Source organism: Marmota monax, unplaced genomic scaffold (genome assembly GCF_021218885.2).
Source record: "Marmota monax isolate L192 unplaced genomic scaffold, Marmota_monax_Labrador192_F-V1.1 WCK01_AAM20220418_F8-fsc00006, whole genome shotgun sequence".
NCBI lineage: Eukaryota > Metazoa > Chordata > Mammalia > Rodentia > Sciuridae > Marmota > Marmota monax.
In genome coordinates, this window is record NW_026693712.1 from 11,183,699 (window position 1) to 11,205,282 (window position 21,584).

At 36.8% G+C, this 21,584-nt stretch overlaps 1 protein-coding gene across 4 annotated transcripts in view; it reads right to left on the reverse strand.

Annotated features, from left to right (window-relative positions):
* Positions 1 to 2,073: 2,073 nt before the first annotated feature.
* The window catches only part of Spink5 (serine peptidase inhibitor Kazal type 5), a 171,413-nt gene continuing 151,902 nt past the window's right edge, over positions 2,074 to 21,584 (reverse strand). For 3 of the 4 annotated variants that reach the window (XM_058584235.1, XM_058584236.1, XM_046460253.2), the window contains exons 32-42: positions 18,036 to 18,108; positions 17,042 to 17,169; positions 16,805 to 16,883; positions 14,273 to 14,400; positions 13,183 to 13,261; positions 12,484 to 12,573; positions 12,243 to 12,370; positions 11,304 to 11,403; positions 8,650 to 8,780; positions 5,957 to 6,044; positions 2,074 to 2,851 (exon numbers count right to left, since the gene is read on the reverse strand). In XM_058584235.1, the coding sequence (XP_058440218.1) occupies positions 2,843 to 2,851; positions 5,957 to 6,044; positions 8,650 to 8,780; positions 11,304 to 11,403; positions 12,243 to 12,370; positions 12,484 to 12,573; positions 13,183 to 13,261; positions 14,273 to 14,400; positions 16,805 to 16,883; positions 17,042 to 17,169; positions 18,036 to 18,108 (1,033 nt within the window). In that variant the 3' untranslated portion in view covers positions 2,074 to 2,842. The remainder of the gene's footprint in view (positions 2,852 to 5,956; positions 6,045 to 8,649; positions 8,781 to 11,303; positions 11,404 to 12,242; positions 12,371 to 12,483; positions 12,574 to 13,182; positions 13,262 to 14,272; positions 14,401 to 16,804; positions 16,884 to 17,041; positions 17,170 to 18,035; positions 18,109 to 21,584) is intronic. The other variant, XM_058584237.1, reaches the window with a different exon arrangement.

Consider the following 21,584-nt stretch of genomic DNA (forward strand, 5'->3'; position numbering starts at 1 on the left):
ATGGAAAGACTCTTTCACAAGGGCTTTAATCCCATTCACAAATGGAGCCTTTATGAAGCTCTATACTTGCTATGGTTGAGATATGGTGTCCCCCAAAAGCTGATCATCATGTGAGCAAGAAAGATTAGAGGAGAGATGATTAAGAGAACTTTAACCTAATGAATGCATTAATCCACTGATAGGGATCAACTGGGTGGTAACTGTAGGCAGGTAGGGAGGTGGGTCACTAGAAACATGCTTTGGAGGTTTATAATTTGTGCTTGGTGAGCAGAGCTCTTTTTGCTTCCTGATTGCCATATCCTGAACAAGAAGTAACTCCAAGCCCAGAGGAATGGAGTTGACTATCTATGGACTGACACCTTCTCTGAAACTGTTAGAAGTGAATAAACTTTTTCTCCTCTTAAAAATACAAAAGCATTGAATAGTTGTGACAGAGAATATATATTCCATAAAAATCAAAATATTTTCTAACTGGCTCCTTACAGAAAATGTTTGCCAATCCATATTCTACATAGGTCCTCTCCTTGGGTGTTTCTGAAGCTTTGAGAAAGACAGGAAGACTCCAGGAGAGTTCATCATATAATAAAATAAAGAGATTGAAAGGGATAGATCTCTGAAAAATCCATATTCTGAAAAATAGTCTAAAGTATCAATTATCCTTTGTCATATCCTAGAATTTAGAATTTTAGGGCTGGTTTGTGAAGCTTTAGGGATATGGGTCTGCTTTTCATTTTCCTTCCAATCAGGATGTAACTCAAGAAGTAACTCCAAAAGTAGTTTCATTGACATTTCATGCAGCTAATTTTTGTTGTGATCATTTTGACATAGATGGCATTTTCATGTATCTCTAGTTTAGTGTATCTAAAAAGAAATCAACTTGAGGACTCTTTCAAATCCAAAATAATGTGTTCAGCACATTCATACTTTTAACCTTGATCTTGAGCCTCACTCTCCCTTCAATTTTATTTTCCTTTGTTCCCACCCTGTTCCTGATCTCTTTATCTCCACCTTGCTCCTGTCACACTGTGGTCCCTGGAACTCTGCCCTCCCTGTGTCTCATTCTATTCCAGACCCCACTGCCTCCACTCCACTCTGTCTCTCACCACATTCTTTCGTGGGGACCCAGGATGATTGCCCGGGGTTGGTTAATTCTTGAGGGCAGAATATTAAAGTTTTGTACATATTACATAAGAAGAATGAGAGAAATGAAAAGGGTTTCTTGTTTAGATACCAATAACATATGAAATGACATGACAAAACATCAGCTCCTCAACAAAAACCTTATTAGTCATGAAGAGTTCCTAGATTTCCTAGATATGAACAGGAAGGGGATGCAGCCTCCTATGCCATAGAATCTTTAAACCAAATCTTGGAATTGTGAAAGAAAACAGTTCCAACATTGTATTCTCATTTTTTTCTGAAATAACCCCATATTTTTCATACTTGAAAAATGATTAATAGTCCATAGGGAAAAAATAAACCAACATAGGGATCGATGGATTTTCATTCAGTTACAAAAGATAAAGATCACAGAATCCTGTTATAATTGGCCTAGTGGATGGAGGTTTCACTTTTTAAAAGAGCAAAGGAAAATATACAAAATTAACTCTTCAAATCCAAATAGGTTAGTAACACCAGGCACAGTTCGGAGGCTGGGAATGCCTTGGGCCATGAAGGGTTCTCTCAAGTTTTCTTCCTCTGGAATGTGTTCAGCACCAGCCCAAAATCTTCAGGTGAACCAGGCCCGGAGGTAGACCATGAAACAGATTCTGAGAATGAGTTTCAGCACAGAGGCAGGAGTCCACACATCATTTCATTCCACCAATACCTAATGCTTGGTTCCTCCTTTCCTCATTTCCCATGCCTGTTAGCTTCAGCCCTTGGACTGTGGATGGTCCAAATAGAGATGTATTTAACGTGTCAAATACACACCTATACCAAAGACTTTGCAAGTTAAAGAGTTTATGTTAGTTACATTAAGAGCTTTGGTATATGGGACTACATAAAATACATTATTTAAAATTAAATTTATTCATTTCTTTTGTAGCTCTAGAAAATTTGAAAGCATGGATGTGGATTGTACTGTTTTATTGGAGATTGCTACTCTGGGGACTTGAACATATGGGTAATCATTTCCTTAGTCTTTCCCAGATTATGGGTACAAAGCACCCATATATGGAATTGTCAAGAGGTAACATGGCTGGGTATGAGAAATTATTCATTAGTTCGCTAGTTCACTGGATGGCTTTACGTAACTGAGAGATAGTTATGCTCTTCATGAAAATGTAGGAGCCAAATAGGAGAACTGGTATTGTAGTAGGCAGCTTTATATACTGCTGGATGCATAGGGGTCCACACTGCCTTCTCCCTACCTAGGCACTCCTTCCCAACTATGACAGCAACTTGAACATAAAGAAAATGAGTAGTCTGTCTACCAGTGAGTTTATTAGCAAGACAAAAGGGTAGAGTTTATCCAGCTTCTGTAAAAAATTTAAAAAAAAAAGGTTCCTTTTATCTTAGGCAGTGACAAAGAAATCCCCCAAAGGGTGTTCTGCGGAGTCTACTTTTATTAAACGGGCAGTTGGACAGACAACACTGTGATCAGGGCATTTCAGAGCACAGACCAGGTGGGGATTTCTGTGTGCTCTAAGACCACAGTGTCTAGGAGGAAAGAGATGGAAAAAGACTGAAAATCAGTGGGTCCAGTCCCAACAGCTCTGCATTGTTTTCTATAGTAAATAAGAAGAACTCTGAAGCATTCTTTATATATACAGATGACGAAGGTAGGAGGTTCAGAATTTAGGGCATATTTTTTCCCTCATTGCATCCACCAATCCTTGAATCATTTGTCCTGGAAGAGAAGATGGGAAGGTCAGATGATAGAAGTCAGGGACACTGCAGAGAATTGAACTGTACACAGCTGTACTTTAATCAGAGATTCCTGCACTCTGCTAAGAATTAACAATTTATAGTTCTTTTCACATTTTATCCAGTGTTTTCCTATGAATATCGTTTGAGCTCCTAGCATGTTTGAACTCCTGTTGAGGTAGATAATACAGAAATGAATATAGCTTAACTCTGCTCTTGATTACATGTGACCTTCGTGATGATAAAAAAGGTAGGTGTCATTAACACTATTTCATAGTTGAGGAAATTGGGCTTCAGATCTTAGTGGCTTACTAAATTCTCAGATTAGGTCATGTTGAATCCAATGCCTGTGATATTAATGCTCTTCTATTACAGTTTGTTTTGCACCTTTAGAATAGAATCAGCTATACTCCTTTCCTGGCTTACCTGTTTTCAAACACTGTTGAACTCAAAATTTAAAACATTAATCAAAATTAAAAAAAAAAAATTAAAAGGGGGTGAAGGCCTAAGACTGTCCTTCTTGGTAACTGCATATCATCAGCTATTACCATCATGGCAAGAGCAGTTAAGTCATTCCAAACTTAACTATTTATTTCAGTACCTACACATCAGCTTAACAAGATTTCCTTTGGTTTGAAAGGGACAAGCTGTGGTCTTGTCAAATCTTTGATAATATGTCATAACGTTGAGAATAGTTATTTATTCATCTCACAAAATTATATTTGTATTTTCCTTTATGTGGGAACTTTTGGGTCCAGCTGCCATAGATGGGTCATGGTCCAACAGTGCTCAGATGACTACCATGGCTGTATATTCCCTGATGGTTGGAACCTATTGCCTGATATAGCAAATCTGAAATAAGATATTCTTTACAGTGACTGTTTTTCAGAATCTCCTGATGACTAAGGAATCATGACAGGGAATGGATTATGAAGTCAGAAGACACACACTTGACTCAAGATTTGCACTGAGTAACTTGGATAAATGGCAGAGTTTCTCCCAGGTTGGTTTTCTATAAGACGGGGAAGGTGACAATTCCTGCTCTAATCATAAGAATGGTATGAAGATGCAAAAGGGAAAATGTATTTGCAACTCTAAAGAGCTACGTAAATCTTAGTAGTTTCTGTATAATAGAAAGCACAACTTAGATAGTAAGCAAATGTATGAGTTTCAGGATCCTCAACCTACTTTTTGAGAAAGTTGCCACTGCCTGGCATCAATTCATTCTTGGGATGCCAGACTCTCTTGGACGATCTTCCACCCAGCAGTAAAGCTCAGGCAATAGGTTCTAACCTATATCTAACCCAGAATATACCACCATAATAACCAGCAGTGCAATACTGAGCCATGCCCATCTGTACCACCTGTACCCAAGATCACTCTAAACCACACAGAGGTAGATGAAACTGCACCCACATCCAGGAAACCTTCTGGTACAGAAATTTGTTTCACCAAAGAAAACTATAAAAATTTTCCTGTCATTAATAACACCAGCTGTGGAACTCTAGTGGAAAGGAAATACCCAGAAATTAAAGGAAACAACTACTCTCCAAAGCCCTGGGTGCCGACCCCCTGGCAAGATTCTTCATTATTTGAAAAAAATATATATATCTTATAAGTGTAACCTTAAGGCAAGCTCCTCCTGAAGTAGTTTTTGTCAAGTCACCCACACAGGATGCTTGTTACAGGGAGGTGTGGTCTATCTGGCTGGAATAAAGATTATTTCCACATCTTCTTTCTGAGATATATGCAAAGAGGTATGTTTGTGAGGAAGGAGAACAGTATATTCTGTCAATAAAATAGTATCAAGAATTTATATATGGAATAGATTAGAAAATAACATAGGAACTAGCCTTGTCTTTTATGGATGTCTAAAGATCCAACATAGATAATTGCCTGTCAAGTTACATGAGAAAGAAATAGAGGTTTCCTGGTTCTTGGTCTACTCTACTCTGCCTTCCCACTGCTATTGTGAGACCAGAAATACCTGATCACACTCCTAGTATTCCCAATTTCCCACATCAAGGCAATAGGGACTCATTTAGTGTTGCTTTCAAATCTAGCAGAATATTTTTAATTCCATTATTGCTAAAGCTTTTTGTGGCAGTGGCATGAAGTAAAGCCCATTGAAAAATAGTAAAGTTGTTAAATATAGTTTATTAAGATATTTTCATTTTGTTTGATGCAAATATTAAGTATAGTCACATTAAAATGTAATTAGTCAAAATATTTATTTATTTACATTAACTAAGCACTATGCCAGGGTCTTTTTCTAAATTTATACTTGGGACTATCTCTAAATTTATACTCTGGTCTTAGGTATAATAATGACAGTGATCATCATAATAAAAGTTGTTATTTGTGTTTTAGATGCTGTTCCATGTGTTTTAAAGTCAGTGCTTAGTGATTATTTTCAATAGTTCATTGAGATCTTTGGCTTACCGTATTTATGTGATTCACCAAAGGTATCATGCATGAAAAACATTAAAAACTTTCATTTGTGCCCATATTTATCTTCTAACTAAGTGTTTTCTCTTATTTGAAATTTTTTTCCAGGTTATAAATCATTTTGCCTGGGGAAGAAACTTCTCAATAAAGTTACCAGGGAGACTATCAAAGACAGACATATAACTATATGTGTTAAAATATCCTTGCAGGGATTTAAATGAAATGGATCAATGTTCAAGGCTTGGGAAAATTAAATGCAGTGTAATATGAGATGATATGAGCATTACATAGAAATGGCTGCAATCCAGCTCTGACCCTACCCCTATTCTCTGCTTCATCTTTTTCATGTGGTTTATAGAGAATAAAAATTACCCTGCAAACCGTAATGTTAGATTGGAGACATTGCTCATAAAAATCTATTAACGAGTCAAGTAATGAGTCTAAAATGTAAACTGGTGTTATTATTCCTACATATTTCAATCATTACTTAATTATCTTCACAGTAAAAATATGACCAATTCTGGGGTTACCAGACCTAGTGTCACTTCTCTGGCCTGAGAAATTTCCATCACCCAGAACAAGAGGACAGAGGCAGACCAGCTGCTTCTAACACTCTGAACAGGAAGTCCCGAGTACTCACAGATGCCTGTGCGTCCACAGGGGTTTCTGGGATGCTGCTTTCCCCACACTTCCCTTCACTACGTATGTGTATATTCATTTGACGCATCCTAAAACAGAACAGAAGAAGATTCAAGAATCCTACATGATATATAAATAAGGATCAACGTAAGTAAAACTGAACATCAAAAACTGGAGTTAGAAGGGCCTGGGATCAAAATGCAACCATTCTCCAGGGTTCATCCTCTAGGTTCAGTCTCTCTTGCTCCAGATATCCTCTAGCCCTGAACCTACACTGTCACATTTCATCCACTAATACTCATAGAATTTCAGAATGTTGGACATCATCTACTCCACAGGTCATGATTTTGTAGATGGGAAGATCAGATCCCAGAGAGAAGGCTGACTATATTAAATTTATGTAATATGACTTGGGGCCACGGAAAATATAACAAAGACACCATCAAACAGTCTGTACCTCATCATTTGAAATAATCTTAAATAGTAGGAATTATAGTGCCTATCACTCAAGAAATATTATGAATCAAACATGGACTTGTTTGCCTCTGGGGTTGGAAACTGGTTGTCTAACAAGAAAGGGCACTTTGTCTTTGGATAGAATTTATGTTGAAATTTCTCCCCTACAACTTCTCTAACATCATTGAAAAAAAATGGCCCCTCTTGTCTGGGATAACCTGAGTCTTCTCTTCTCTATAATATATATTCCCAGATTCTTTTGCCAAACAATACATCCTGAGGCATGCTTTATTAATATTTTCATCATGTAAGTTTCTGACTCTAAATCTCCCTTGAATAGAGGATCAATTTTTATGGGCCTATACAGTTAATACAAAGTTTGATGAAATTATATAGATGATTTAATTCCTGATACTTGTAATGAAAAGGAATTGGAGGATTTCTGGACTGGGTGTACAGTATACACAACAACTTATCTCCTAGACGATAATATTCACTGCTTAAACAAGGCTTATTAACTCTAAATTCTGTAGGGTTCATAAATGGTTTATAAGTCACCCATAAGCCCATAGATGTTATGCATACAAGTCTCTCATGTTACATCATTATTTTTCTATTCTTAAAAGCAGTAACTTTTTTATATTACCAAAGGAATCCTTGCTTCCACAAAGTTTTATTGAGCTACTGCTTTGGATATAACTGGAGTACAGTGAATAAATAATTAAAAAAACTATTTAGACCCAAATCAACAAGGCTAAGATGTTGTCTAATGTATTTCCTGGCTTTGTAACTTTTAATGAATTACCTGAACTCTCTAAACCTCTCTGAACAAAGATGCCAATATCCCTCCATAGCAGGTTATAGGGACTCCTTGACTGAATGTGAAGTTATTCTATCTACCATACCTTATATACTTACATATAGTTCCTAGAACACATAAGCACTTATATGCATAATTTATGTTTTTAAGTATGTGACCTGGGGATTTTTTTTTCTTTTATGAGTTATTTTATTCAAAATAGAATAAATGCCAATTCAGATATTTTCTAGGTTTGAAAATGAGGATATCAAGGAGTTTCTTCCTTATATCCTGGACCTTGTTTGCAGTGTTGAAAGAAGGCCCGAGTAGTAATTGAACTGCAGTGTAAGTCTAGGGTGGCGTGGGATGGAAAAGCCAAACTCCATCACCATAGTTTCATTGAAAGCTGGTCTACTGGAGCAAAGTGAAAACCAATAGTAAAAGCAATAAAATAGATTCCTTAAAATAAAAATATTTTCACATCTAATAGTTATTCTAAATAACCTGTGGAGTCAGCTGCTTAGAGAACTGTCTCCACTTTTTTAATGAAGATATCAAAGGAATGATGAGGCAATTTGGATTATACGGACAGTAATAAATTAGAATTAACCTAGACATCAGTATGCCATTTGCTCTGGGATTCCTTTTTTTTTTTTTTTTTTTGGTTCTGGTAATTGAACCCAGGGGCATTTAACCACATTCCAGCCTATTTATTTATTTATTTATTTATTTATATTTTGAGACAGGATCTCACTATGCTTCTTTGGTCCTCCCTAAGTTGTTGAGGCTGGCCTTGAACTTGAGATCCTCCTGCCTCAGCCTCCTGAGCCACTGGGATTACAGGTGAGCATGACACCTGGCAAGTTTTGCACTGTCTTTTGTATGGAACCACTTCCTTCAATAAGAAGTTTCACAGAAGGTGGGAAGTCAGTGACTCTCTTATAGCCATAGGACTTGTTTAGACATCATAGGTGAGGCTGACTCTACACAGCAGTGGTTCTCCACGCTTTCCTTAGCTATGTGCAGGACGGATGATGTCCATGCTCCCATAAGTATACGTGAGCTTATAGAGAAGCTCTGTAATGGCTGTAGCCAAACCCCTGTTTGTGTTCTCTTCTACTCAGTAAAGAATATAACAGTATACGTAAGCAGTTTTATCAAAGAAATAGCAGTGAATCCTTTCTATTACATATAAGAAAGATGTGGAATTTTGAATTTTTTAACTGTTATGATTTATAAATGACTAAAATATTCCCCAACAGGGCTGGAGATATAGCTCAGTTGCTTGCACAAGGCCCTGAGTTTTATTCCCCAGCACCACACACACACACACACACACACACACACACACCAACATGATATGATATCAGTACACTAGTGTAGGTCAACACTATCGCTGGGCTGCTCTGGGAGTTTTGAGGTGCATCCTGCATACTTACAGGTTTTCATGACAGAGCATACAAGGGTTGTTATATGTTTGTCCATCATCACCACAGACAGGCTGTAAATCCTTTGGGCAAAGAAAACCCATCCTTGGCAGCACTCGGTACTGTTTGCACATCTCGGAATCCTGAACAAACAAAGCATAAAGCAGACTTACTTAACAGCATTCAAAGAAAAGGACGGGTTTGGGAGCACATCCTGGTTTCCTTAATCACATCTGGGTAAATGATTAGGAACAGGACAGTGATACAAACTACATATTTATTTCACACCATATTAGACAGACTTAACCTCCTGGATTTGGCTTCTTTTAAGTATAAAAGACGACTTTCTAAACAAAGGAACCAAGGAGAACAAAACAATAAGAGCATAAATCCCATGAAGTACCAGGCATGGTAAGCTGTGCATGCCTAGGAAGAAAATTAGGATGTTAATCACACAAAAAATAACATCCACTTTTTAAAGGAAGGTGCTGTTAATGTACATCCTAGAAGGAAAAAAAAAAAAAAACTCAGCTAAATACTAGTTAATTGCATGGGTTTTTGAGACCTAGCTCTGCCACTAAGTAGAGAAGCAATTTATCTAGATTTTTTGAGCCTTAATTTCCTCACCTGAATAACAATAATAGTAGCTCTTACATTATTGATTTTGGAATTATATCAAGTAATGTATTTGAATGCATGCATAATACAGAGTCTACTGCATTCCAAAAGCTCAGTAAATGTTAGTTATCAGTACACTTTCCATGGTAATCATTGTATTTTCAACATAGAAGAAACATGTTTTTATAGTCTTTTGGAAGTATGAGTTGAACAATACTTAATGTGATAGCAAAAACAACAAAAATAATTTGATTATTCAGAAAAAAAAGTAAGACCAAAAGAAAAAGAATTAAAGGAGGGTGAACAGATTTGAAAACAAATAGGATGACAGAAGACAAATTTGATGGTGATTATAAATGTTACAAGACAGAAATGTCAAGCAGGAAGAACATGAAGGTCCTATTATCATTTATAAGAAATATACTTTAAGTATGAGGGAATTGGCAGGTTTAAAGTACAAGAATGAGTCTTAAATCACTCATGACTGAAAGTCATGATACAATTTAGAAATGATTTAGAGTAAAGGACAGCAAAAATATAAACTATCTAGGGGCTGGGATTGTGGCTCAGCAGTAGAACGCTCCCCTAGCATGGGTGGGACCTGGGTTCAATCCTCAGCACCACATAAAAATAAAGGCATTGTGTTGTGTCCATCTACACCTAAAAATAATAAATATTTATATATATATATATATATATATATATAAACTATCCAATCTCAGCAATTTAAGCAGTGGTTTGAGAGAAATTTAAAATTTATACAGATTGAAAAATAAGAAAGTTTTAAAATCAATTATGAAAACTACTATCTCAAGAATCCAGCAGATGATGGGCAAATTAAGTTCAAAGAAACCAGAATGGAAAAAAGGAGAAAGTAATGAAATAAAGAGAACAAAGCCAAAAGCTAGCTTCTAGAAGAGATTAATAGATTGATTAATAGAGTGATATCTACCTGTGAAGTCAATGAAAAAGGCAGAAAAATACACATCACCATTCTTAAAAATAAAAAGACATATCAACTACAGATATTAAAAGGATAACATGGAAACATTGTGAATAACTATATGCCAATGAAACTGACAACTTAGAACAAATCAATAAATTTATTGGAAACTACACTCTGAAACAAACACAAAGAAGAAATTAAAAATGCAACGGTATTATAACCGTTGATACTCTAAGGGATTTGGGCAGCAACTACTTGTTCTTTTGTTTTGATAAATAATTCAAACGTCTAAATAAACTGCTTTAGACTGTAGTGAGTTCCATATTAATATAAATATTCAGGGAGATTTCAGACAGGAACTTCTAGGAATCTTGGCAAATCTGGACTGAACTAGTTAAGTCCGTTGTATTTTCAGGTTACTGTAGCTGCAATGATTGGTATCAGGATAAAGCCCCACAAAAGAAGCAAAAGACAGAAGCAACAAAGGCAGGATGCTTCTTTTCTTAGTACATTGACTCTGAACAAATTCTCTTGACTCCACTTTTAAAGTGGAGCCAGAATCCCACCACCTCTGAGGAGCTCTACCCTCCATGGTGGTAAAAGCCAGCATAACTTTTTCACGAATTACTGCAGTCTCTCATGGATTATCTGGCTTCTGCCCTTGCCTCCCTGTAATGTCTTTCCAGAATGATTTGCTGTGTGTTCTTGGCTATTAGGAAGGGATTGGGCTGGAGGAGGCAAATGAGTGGAAGCTGAGTGATGGACCTTTCTGACCTGCAGATATTAGAAAATTAAGGCATCCTACTACATGTTTAACTACACATTGAGTTAGTCCCACCCAATTCTTAAAATTTCAGAATGTTCCCAATGCAATCACAGCTAATAATCTCAAAGAGCAGAAAGATGCACTGATGAGTAATCCCAGAGATGTCACCAAGCATGAACTGCATCTAGTCCTCTAAGCAAAGCTCTCTCTTGGGGCTGCACCCAATCAGCCTCCCCAGACCCTGCTAGCAAATGGGAATTATGCAAAAGGAGCAGCTGTAGTGAAAATGCAAGTGAATTAAATTCTTGAATAGGTTTTCAAAATAGTCATTCTTACCAGAGAAGAATTGGGTGAACCTGGGCTTTTTTCCTCTTCGGAAGCTCTAATGTGGAATGACATTTTATGAAGTTTTACCTTTTCAAAAGTTTCTTTTTGACTGAGCAAGGGAACAAAATATCATCATCATCATCATTATCATCATTATTATTATTATTTAAAGTAATAATCACAAGGGGAATGTGAATGGGATGTCTAGTGGGAAGTTGGGCAATCTTGGTAAAATATTATGGAACCCAGAACATTAGAGAGCAACCAGGAAAAAACATCTAGAAAAGTATGCAACAGGGAGTTGGTGTAGAGCTCTTATCACTTCATAGATGTGTGACCTTAGACAAGTGGCCTAGAGTCTTTGAGTCTCAATTTCCTAGAATATAGAGAGTACAGTGTTGGTAGTTCCTACTTCAAAAAACATACTCTGTGAAAGTTAAATAAATATTGTTATTCTTAGTGTTTTTCATAACTATTGATTGTCACCATCATCAACTTGTACATTGGTCTCAAAATTTGTTTGATCATTAAAACAATTTAGAAACCCTTTCTAAAACACAAATTCTTTAGCTCTAGAAATTTTGATTTAATAAATTTTTAAGTATAAAAATCTGCTTTTAAAAGGACTTCTCTGCTGAATCCAATAGAGTTGTAGAACAAAGATTTGGAATGATCCCTTTTAACTATGATGCTGAAAGCAGGCGGAAAAAATGTAAGTGGTACAGAAAGTATCATGGTAAGAACTTACACCTGGGTTTCCTGTCAGCAAGTTCAACCACTCCTTCTACTCTTTCTACCAAGCTGCGTATTCTCACGTTAAGGGCAAGGATTCTAAAGACTTATTTGAAGGACTCCGTGGCTCCATGAGCACACACAGTTATTCAATGAACTGTTTCTAAAAATGCAGCTCCCCTGCTTCTACAGCCAGAACAGAATCTTCTTACTCACAAGACAGCTCTGCACTTGTGGCACTTGTTTCTGTAGAACTTTCCGTCTTCGCCTCGCACGGGGTCATGCTCTCGGGTACAGATGAGCTCTCCATTCCTCAAGTGTTTCCGAAACTCACTGCACTCATCCTGGAAGATGAGAGAGGGGAGGTTAACAGGGCCTTTTCCTTTTTTTGCTAGGGGGCTTTAGGAAGCAAAGGTGGCTTTAGGTAGTCCTCCGCTGGCTCTGGGCTCAGACTCACTGCTCTGATCCCGGCAACCGAGGCCAAGGTACTCCCAGACTGTCTAAACTTTGCATCCTCTGCTTCACTCTGAACCTCTCTGCACTGGTCCTGGAAATGTAGGGAAACATAAAACAGTACTTGATACGCCTTCCTTCTTGCCCTTTCCCTTTCATCCACTGTTCCCCATTTCCACATTAGATGTGCTGTTAGCTCCAGGAGAATCCCACCAGAATGCAACTCTACAAATGTGATTATCACTGTTAAAGGACTGAATGGAGGTTCTTCTTTGCAGTCTTGAAAAGCAAAATAGAAAAGGCAGCATGGTGAATGCACACTATTGATTCGTTGATGCTGAGAAAATCATCTGGAGAAAACAGAAAAAAAGACATCAAGGAGAGAAACTAACCAGAAGACTTAAGATTAGTTTAACTTGCCTGTATTATTCAAACCAATGACTACCAACTACTGGAATCTTCATTTCTCCTAAAGCAGAAAGACTAAAGCAATAATTGACACATGCTCTAGGAAAATTATCCACAAAATCAAGAAAAGCATCAGACCCACAAAGTCTCATTATGACCCAGAGTGATAACAGTGGCAAATCAATGATCTTTTACATCAAATATTAGTATCTTTGTTATCCCAAGACTGCAGAAGAAGGCAAGATTCTAAAGGTGAAAGGCGGAAGAGTTATTTTGGTATCTTTTAAGAAACAACCTTTGCATCATTTGAAGGCTTGTTTGAAGGCTTGGAACTTGACTCTTCATCATTTTTTCTTTCACTGGCTTCTCGCTCACTGCAGAAGGAAAAAGAAAAATAGGATGTGTGTGCGTGTGTGTGTGTGTGTGTGTGTGTGTGTTTTAAGGCTTGTTAATGAATTGTCTTTAGACAAGTAATCTTGACAATTCTTTTTTAGGGGGTACTGAAAATTGAATCCAAGGGCGCTCAACCACTGAGCCATGTCACCCATTGTTTTTAATTTTTATTTTGAGACAGGGTCTCATTAAGTTGCTTAGTGTCTCACTGAGTTGCTCAAACTGACCTCGAACTTGTGATCCTCCTGCCTCAGCCTCCCGAGTCACTAGGCATGCACCACCAGGCTGGCTAATCTTGCCAATTCTAAACATTAGCAAATCTAACACTATTTTCTCATACTGAAAAAATGCCTAGTCTGTTCTGGGGGTTGGAGTTTTCATATCATATCTGTGGCAATCAATGCTCTCAAGTTTCATTGTTTAACTTATGATACTGTCATATAGAATGACAGAATCCTAAAAGGCCATTACTTTATTTTCTCTTAATAGAATATATTTATTCTCTCATCTACAGAGGTGTTTTCCTTTCCCACTTTCACCTCTCCAGGTGTATTATATCTAAACTCTCCATTGTGATTGTTCTTTACATAGTGATAGTGATTTGAAGTTTAGAAACGTTTTAAAAAATGCTCTCACTTTGAATCCCCACAACAACTGTATTGGGTATTCGTTGTATTTCACTCACAGAGAGAAGAGACTGAGGCTCTGCAAAGTGAGCTGGCTTGTCCCAGGTTACTTACTAAACCCCCTTTTGAAAGGCCATGGATTTTGTCATTAGACTGTAGCTATTTTCCTACCACAGGGACTTCACATAGGATTATGCTTCTTATCATTGAAATTAAAAAAAAAAAATCTTAGTGTTTTGGAAACTAACTGTTCTCTTCAGAATTGAAGATCTATTTATCTTTAATGTGTGAAGCCAAGGGCTCTTAGATTTTAAAGTAATAGGCATAATATAACAAATGCACAGACAAATAAGCCTCTTCACTTACAAGACGCTCAGACACATGGCACACTTGTTGACATGCATCTTGCCATCTGGGCCTCTAACAGGGTTATTTTCTCTGGTGCAGACAAGCTTTCCATCTTTCTGCTTGCTCCGGAATTCATAACACAGATCCTGTGGACAGGAGGGGGTGGAGGAGGAAAGATGATGTTACTATAATAGGCTAATCTTTGAAGCCTGAAAACATGATTGGTTGGTTAGATATGAATTCGTAACACTTGAAGGGGGAAAAAAAGAAAAAATGAGATTTCTGAGATGAAATGTGTTTTAAAGGTATTCTATCCAATCTCTGTCTAAATAGTTTGAATCCTGTCCACAGAATCTCTCCCAATAACTGTCTGACCCTAGTGGAATTTCACTACTGCTTGGAGAAAACATTCTATTTTTACATAGTCTCTTGAGATGCTGACCACTAAATCTGTTTCTGCAACTGTAGTCATTACTATATACATTAAAAAGTCTAATTCGACAGCCCTGGAATGAATGGAAAACACTCTTGTGGCTACAAACATGTAAATGTTCAGCTTTGTTCCTCAATACAATTTTTAAACCCCCCCCCCCCCCCCCGCCACACACACACGCTTTTTTTTTTTAATCAAATGCGGACTACGTGTCAGGCATTTGTTACATGCTCTAATAGGTTTCCTGTCATGGTCATAGAAATCCATAAGATAAATATTCATTATCCCCATTTTCAGATGAGAAAAATATGAATCAGCAATATTAAGTAGTTAACATCAAAGTTAGAGTTTTGACCAGGAATCTTATGACAACTAGGCTTTTCTTTTTACTGCTTTGCTTTTACATGCAAGATAAAAATCCTGTCTACTTCTTAAAAATAAAAATAGAGCTGAGTGTTTTTTCCCTCCCAGTTTTGGAACCTAGGACCTGACACATAGTAGGCAAGTGCTCTACCACTGAACCACACATCCAAACTGACTTTTTTGTTGGTTGAAAATAAGGACATCAAAAAGAAGCCAATATAACTGAGTCCACAGAACCTGGCATTTTTTTAAAGCTTTGGAGATGTGTAGAAGTCACTTGAACTTCCTTTAACTTCAAAGAGGCAAAGTAGAGATATGAAAACATCTTAAAAAATACTGCTAAATGCCTAGAGATCATAGTGTTTTTTTTCTTTAAATTGTGATATTCATAAACAATTCCAGGACTTCTTTTGTTGTAGTTGTTGTTGTTTTAATGCGCAGGGATCAAACCCAGCCTCACATATGCCATGCAAGCCCTCTACCACTGAGCCATGTCTCCCACCTTCCAGGCCTGCTTTAATCTGCTGCATGAAGAAGTGAAGAAGAAGAAGAAGAAGAAGAAGAAGAAGAAGGAGAAGGAGAAGGAGAAGGAGAAGGAGAAGGAGAAGGAGAAGGAGAAGGAGAAGGAGAAGAGGGGGAGGGGGAGGGAGGGAGGGAGGAAGGAAGGAAGGGGCAGGAAAGATCTCTGGAATTTGAAATTGAATACCTGATAAATATATTAAATGTCTCACAACCATCATTTTTAGAAGTAACTAGAATCATATTCTTTTCTAGGTGCCCAGAGTACCACAAACATTCATCTTAGTACCCATCTGCCTGTAGTGCAACTCTTGCTTTAAGGGTTTAGTCCCTTCTGTTTAATATTTATGTGTAGTCACTGTCTCTTGAATTTTTCTCAGTTGTAAAATTTCAACAACCCACATCATACATATTAGGGATTTCTAAATAGGGTAATTTTTACTTACAGATGAACCAGAGTTGCCTTTTGACACATACATGAAATCTCAATATTTTAAATACAAACACACACACACAGTTATTTTTTGGTGTGAAATTTCTAAAATATTACAAACATGAAAATTGACCAAAATTTTACATGAAATCCAGTTCAGATCATCTGAAATTTTATAATAAATTGTATTCTCAAAGCCTTTCATCACTAAAATGCACAATAGATATTGCCCAAATATTTTAGAGTAATCATGATTACTATTAATGTTTCATTTTGTTTAGTCCAGTACAGTGAACTGATGAAAAGTTGCCTCACTACTTGGAAAACCTGCTTAGGAAAATTTTACTATTTTGTTTTTCTATTTGGAATCTCTGGACAGATTAGAAGGATGACCCTATGTAATGTTCTATAGGGTGAACACTATTTATAAAGCCAAAATCAACTCTAGGTGGCACTGAAATGCCAGCTAAAGAATTTATCTTCTCGAACTCTAATTTTGGTACTTGCTTTCTTATTTGTAATTTTTGGTACCTGTTTATTTGTTTGTTTTAAAACTTTAGAAGTGAAATTCCCTGAATATATGATCACAATAATTTGAGAACTGTCACTTGCCCTACAAATGTGTGCATCAGAGCTGATCCTGGGGCTCTGGAGAGCAGGCTGTTTCTTTGTAAGAAGGAGCCTCGTCTTTCACGCTAACTGGAATGACGGGGAAATTCTGCCCTCCACAAACACTCTTCAGATGAATTCATGAACAGCAAAGCAACCTAGTGTAGGCATTAGTGTGTGGAGCATGTATCACCTCCTTGTTGTTGTTCTTTTCCCCTGTATTTTTCTTTTCTTCATCTTCTTTCTTTTTTTTCTCAGCTGCTTCCTTTTCCCTGAAGGAAAGGAGGAAAAGAAACATTTCAACCAAAGTGAATAAACCCCTCATCAATGACAAGATCTGCTTCTAAAACAATTTCTCCTTTCTCACATTGTTGAGAAATTGCACTTTCCTGACTTGCAGACAAGACCCCTTTTTTTGGTAGATACTCACAGCCTCTCCTTACACATGGCACATTTATTGCCATGTGTCTTGCCATCAGGACCCCGGACGGGGTCGCTCTCTCGAGTGCAGATGAGTTGTCCATTTTTTAGTTGGCTTCTAAACTCATCACATACATCCTGAAAAGAAGGAAACATTATGTCAGAAGTGCTGTTTTCACATAGTATTGACTGGATTTGACAATCAGATTGCATCCAAGAGCAAGGCAGCCAGTTAATCTTGCTTTGCTTGATACAATTATGGCTCATAAAAATGTCTGTGTCCCAATTTCTGGAACCTGCAAAAATGCTGCTTTACATGTCAAGGGCGGGGGGTTGTATTGAATATAGAATTAGATCTGGCATTTATGTTTGAAATGGGGAGGTTATCAGACTGGATCAAATGTAAATACAAAGGTTCTTATCCATGAAAGAGGGAAGCAAGAAAGTCAGGGTCACAATGATAGAGCATAATAGAGACTTGACAGGCCCTGGCTCGCTTTGAAGACAAGCAGGTTGCCTCCAAAAGTTAAAGAAGGCAAAGAATCAGAACTTTCTCTGGAGTTTCCGCAAAGGAACACAACTTTACTGATGTGCTGGTTTCAGTGAGACCATTTAGAATTTCTAAAATCCAGAAATTTAAGATAATAAGGTTGTATTGTTATATGCTACTGTTTAGAGTGATTTGTTATAATAGCAATTAAAAAACAACTATACTTGTTAAAACTCATTTTCTCTAAAATAAAGTTTAAAGGTTTTACAAGCTGCTGAGACAATTGAATAAACTATGATTTATTAATTGTAATGATTAATAAATCATTAGACTGGAAGGTTCCCATTTGACATTAAATTGCCAAATTTGCAAATTGCCAATAATATTCTTGTTTTTAACATTGGTTCCTGACCTTCAAAGGACAAGATGTTGGTTGACCATATTCACAACCCCTTTCTATGTCTATGAGGACTTAGAGAAAGACAGTTCTGTCAAAACCTAGTTAATGACTCACCTTTCCTGACTCTGATCCAGTCTCATTTGATCTGATGCCAGAATTCTTTTCTTTTTCCTCTAGTTCTTTTTGCCTGAGAGAGAAAAGTGTCAAAAAGTGTCACCTTAGCAGCACGTACTCAGGGGTGATGGTTTACATAGCCTGAACCTCCTCTAGAGCAACTCCCTCTGCCCCTCATAGAGGAGGACAGTCCACTGAGTTACTGACCTTAGAGCAGTTGACCTTCATCACAAGGTACATCAACTCCCAATTACACAGTCTCCTATGTTTGTGTCCAGATTTATCTTACTTTAAATTTCATTCTGTTGATCATATTCTCAGAACAATACAGAGCTTGACACTCAATCTATTACTCCTTGGTGTTAGCCCTTTCCTCAGGTCCTTGGTCTTTCAGTATAAGCAATGGTTTCTACTGCTGCATCAACTCCCCATTCCACTTCCTTAACTTTGAAGTCAACCCATTAAATCATCATTTCTCAAAGTGTGGAATCCAAAATAGAAATAAGAGTAATATGAAAAGCATCTGAGGATCACATTCTGTTTTATATCTTATCTTTCTCATTGTTATGGGTTAGATGTGAGGTGTCCCCCAAATGCTCATGTGTGAGACAATGCAAGAAGGCTTAGGGGTGAAATGATTGGGTTATAAAAGCCTTAACCCAATCAGTGAGTTAACCCTCCAATAGGGATTAAGTGGGTGGTAACTGAAGGCAGGTAGGGTATGGCTGGAGGGGTGGGTCCTCAGGGGCATGTCTTTGGGGTATATATTTTCTGTCTGGTAAGTGGAGTCTCTCTGCTTCACAGTGGCCATGTCTGAAGCTACTTCTTTGAGTCACACTCTTCTGCCCTGATGTTGAGCCTCACTTTGAGCCCCAAGGAGTGGAGTTGGCCCTCTATTGTTGAGCCCCCACAGAAGCCTCTTCTTCCTCTAATTGTTCTTGTCAGTCTTTCAGTCACAGCAGTGAAATAGTTGACTAAAACACTCACAAATGATTTATGCCAGTGGTCTATAAGTTTTTACATGCATTAAGAATTACCTGAGAGATTGTTCAAATTTTGTTTTCTTTTTCAAAATTTTTTTATTTGTTTTAATTGGTTATATATAACAGTAGAATGCATTTATGCACTTTGATATATCCCATACATAGATGGGATATAATTTCTCATTTTTCTGAGTGTACATGTTGCAGAATCATATTGGTCATGTAATCACTTATGTACACACAGTAATAATGTCTGTTTCATTCTACTATCTTTACTATCCCCACATCCCCTCAAGAAGGTTTAGAGGTGAAATTGGTGTTAGCCCTTTCCTCAGGTCTCCTCCCCTCCCCTCCCATCACTTCTCTGTACCCAATCTAAGATAATGCTATTCTTCCCTAGTGCCCCTGCCTTATTGTGAATTAGCATCTGTATATAAGAGAAAATATTTTGGCTTTGGTTTTCTGGGATTGGCGTATTTCACTTAGCATGATATTCTCCAACTCCAACCATTTACTGGTAAATTCCATAATTTTACTCTTCTTTAAAGCTGACTACTATTCCATTGAGTATACATACCACATTTTCTTTATCCATTCATCTATTGAGTGAGATGAAATCTTAGAGTAGTTTTGATTTGCATTTCTCTGATTGCTAGAGATGTTGAACACTTTTTCATATATTTGTTATCAGTTGTATTTCTCTTCTGTTGGTTCTATAGTCTAGCTATTGTGAATTGAGCTTCTAGAAACATTGATGTGGCTGTGTCACTGTAGTATGATTATTTTAAGTCCTTTTGGTATAAACCAAGGAGTAGGATAGCTGGGTCAAATGGTGGTTCCATTCCCAATTTTCTGAGGAATCTCCATACTGTTTTCCATAGTGGTTGCTCCAATTTGCAGTCCCACTAGCAATTTATGAGTGTACCTTTTTCACCACATCCTCACCAACATTTATTGTTGCCTGTATTCTTGATGATTGCCATTCTTTTTGACAGGAGTGAGATGAAATCTTAGAGTAGTTTGATTTGCATTTCTCTAATTGCTAGAAATGTTGAACTCTTTTTCATATATTTGTTGATCAATTGTGAAGTGTCTGTTCAGTTTCTTAGCCCATTTATTGATTGGGTTATTTGTTTTTTTGGTATTAAGTTTTTTGAGTTCTTTATATATCCTAGAGATTAATGCTTTATCAGAGGTGCATGTGGTAAAGTTTTTCTCTCAATCAGTAGGCTCTCTCATCACATCATTGTTTCCTTTTCTGAGAAGAAGCTTTTTAATTTGAATCCATTCCATTTATCGATTCTTGATTTTACTTCTTGTGCTTTAGGGTAAGGAATTCAGATCCTTAGGCTGATGTGGTAAAGATTTGGGCCTATTTTTTCTTCTATTAGGTGCAGGGTCTCTGTTCTAGTGCCTAAGTCTTTGATCCACTTTGAGTTGATTTTTGTGCATGGTGAGAGATAGAAGTTTAATTTCATTTTGTTACATATGGAATTTCAGTTTTACCAGAACCATTTGTTGAATAGATTATCTTTTCTCCAGTGAATATTTTTAGTACCTGTTTCTAGAATAAGATAACTATATATATGTGGGTTTGTCTCTGTATCCTCTATTCTGTACCATTGGTCTACAAGTCTGTTTTGGTATCAATTCCATGCTGTCTTTGTTACTATAGCTCTGCAGTATAGTATAAGATCTGGGATTGTGATGTCTCCTGTTTCACTTTTCTTGCTATGTATTGCTATAGCTATTCTGGGTCTCTTATTTTTCCAAATAAATATCATAATTCCTTTTTCTATTTATGTGAAGAATGTCATTGGGATTTTAATAGGAATTGCACTAAATCTTTTGGTATTATGGCCATTTTGACAATATTAATTCTGCCAATCCAAGAGCATGGGAGATCTTCCAATCTTCTGAAGTTTTCTTCCATTTCTTTCTTGAATGTTCTGTAGTTTTCATTGTAGAAGTCTTTCACCTCCTTTGTAAGATTGATTCCCAGTTTTATTTATTTATTTTTTTGAGGCTAATGTGAATGAAGTGTTTTCCTAATTTCTCTTTCAGTGGATTCATCACTGATATATAGGAATGTATTTGATTTATGGGTGTTGATTTTATGTCCTGTTACATTGCTGAATTCATTTATTATTTCTAAAAGTTTTCTCATGGAATTTTTTTGGATCTTCTCGGTATTAAATCATGTCATCAGCAAATAGTGATAGTTTGAGTTCTTCTATACCTGCTTGTATCCTTTTAATTTCTTTATTTTGTCTAATTGCTCTGGGGAGAGTTTCAAGGACAGTGTTGAATAGAAGTGATAAAAGAGGACATCCTTGTCTTGTTCCATTTTTTAGAGAGAATGCTTTCAATTTTTCTCCATTTAGAATGATGCTGGCTTTATTTGGCATATATAGATTTTACAATGTTTATCATGTTCCTACTATCCCTAGTTTTTCTAGTGTTTTGAACACAAAGTTTTGCTGTATATTGTCAAATGCTTTTTCTGCATCTATTGAGATAATCATGTGATTCTTGGTTTTAAGTCTATTAATTATATTTATTGATT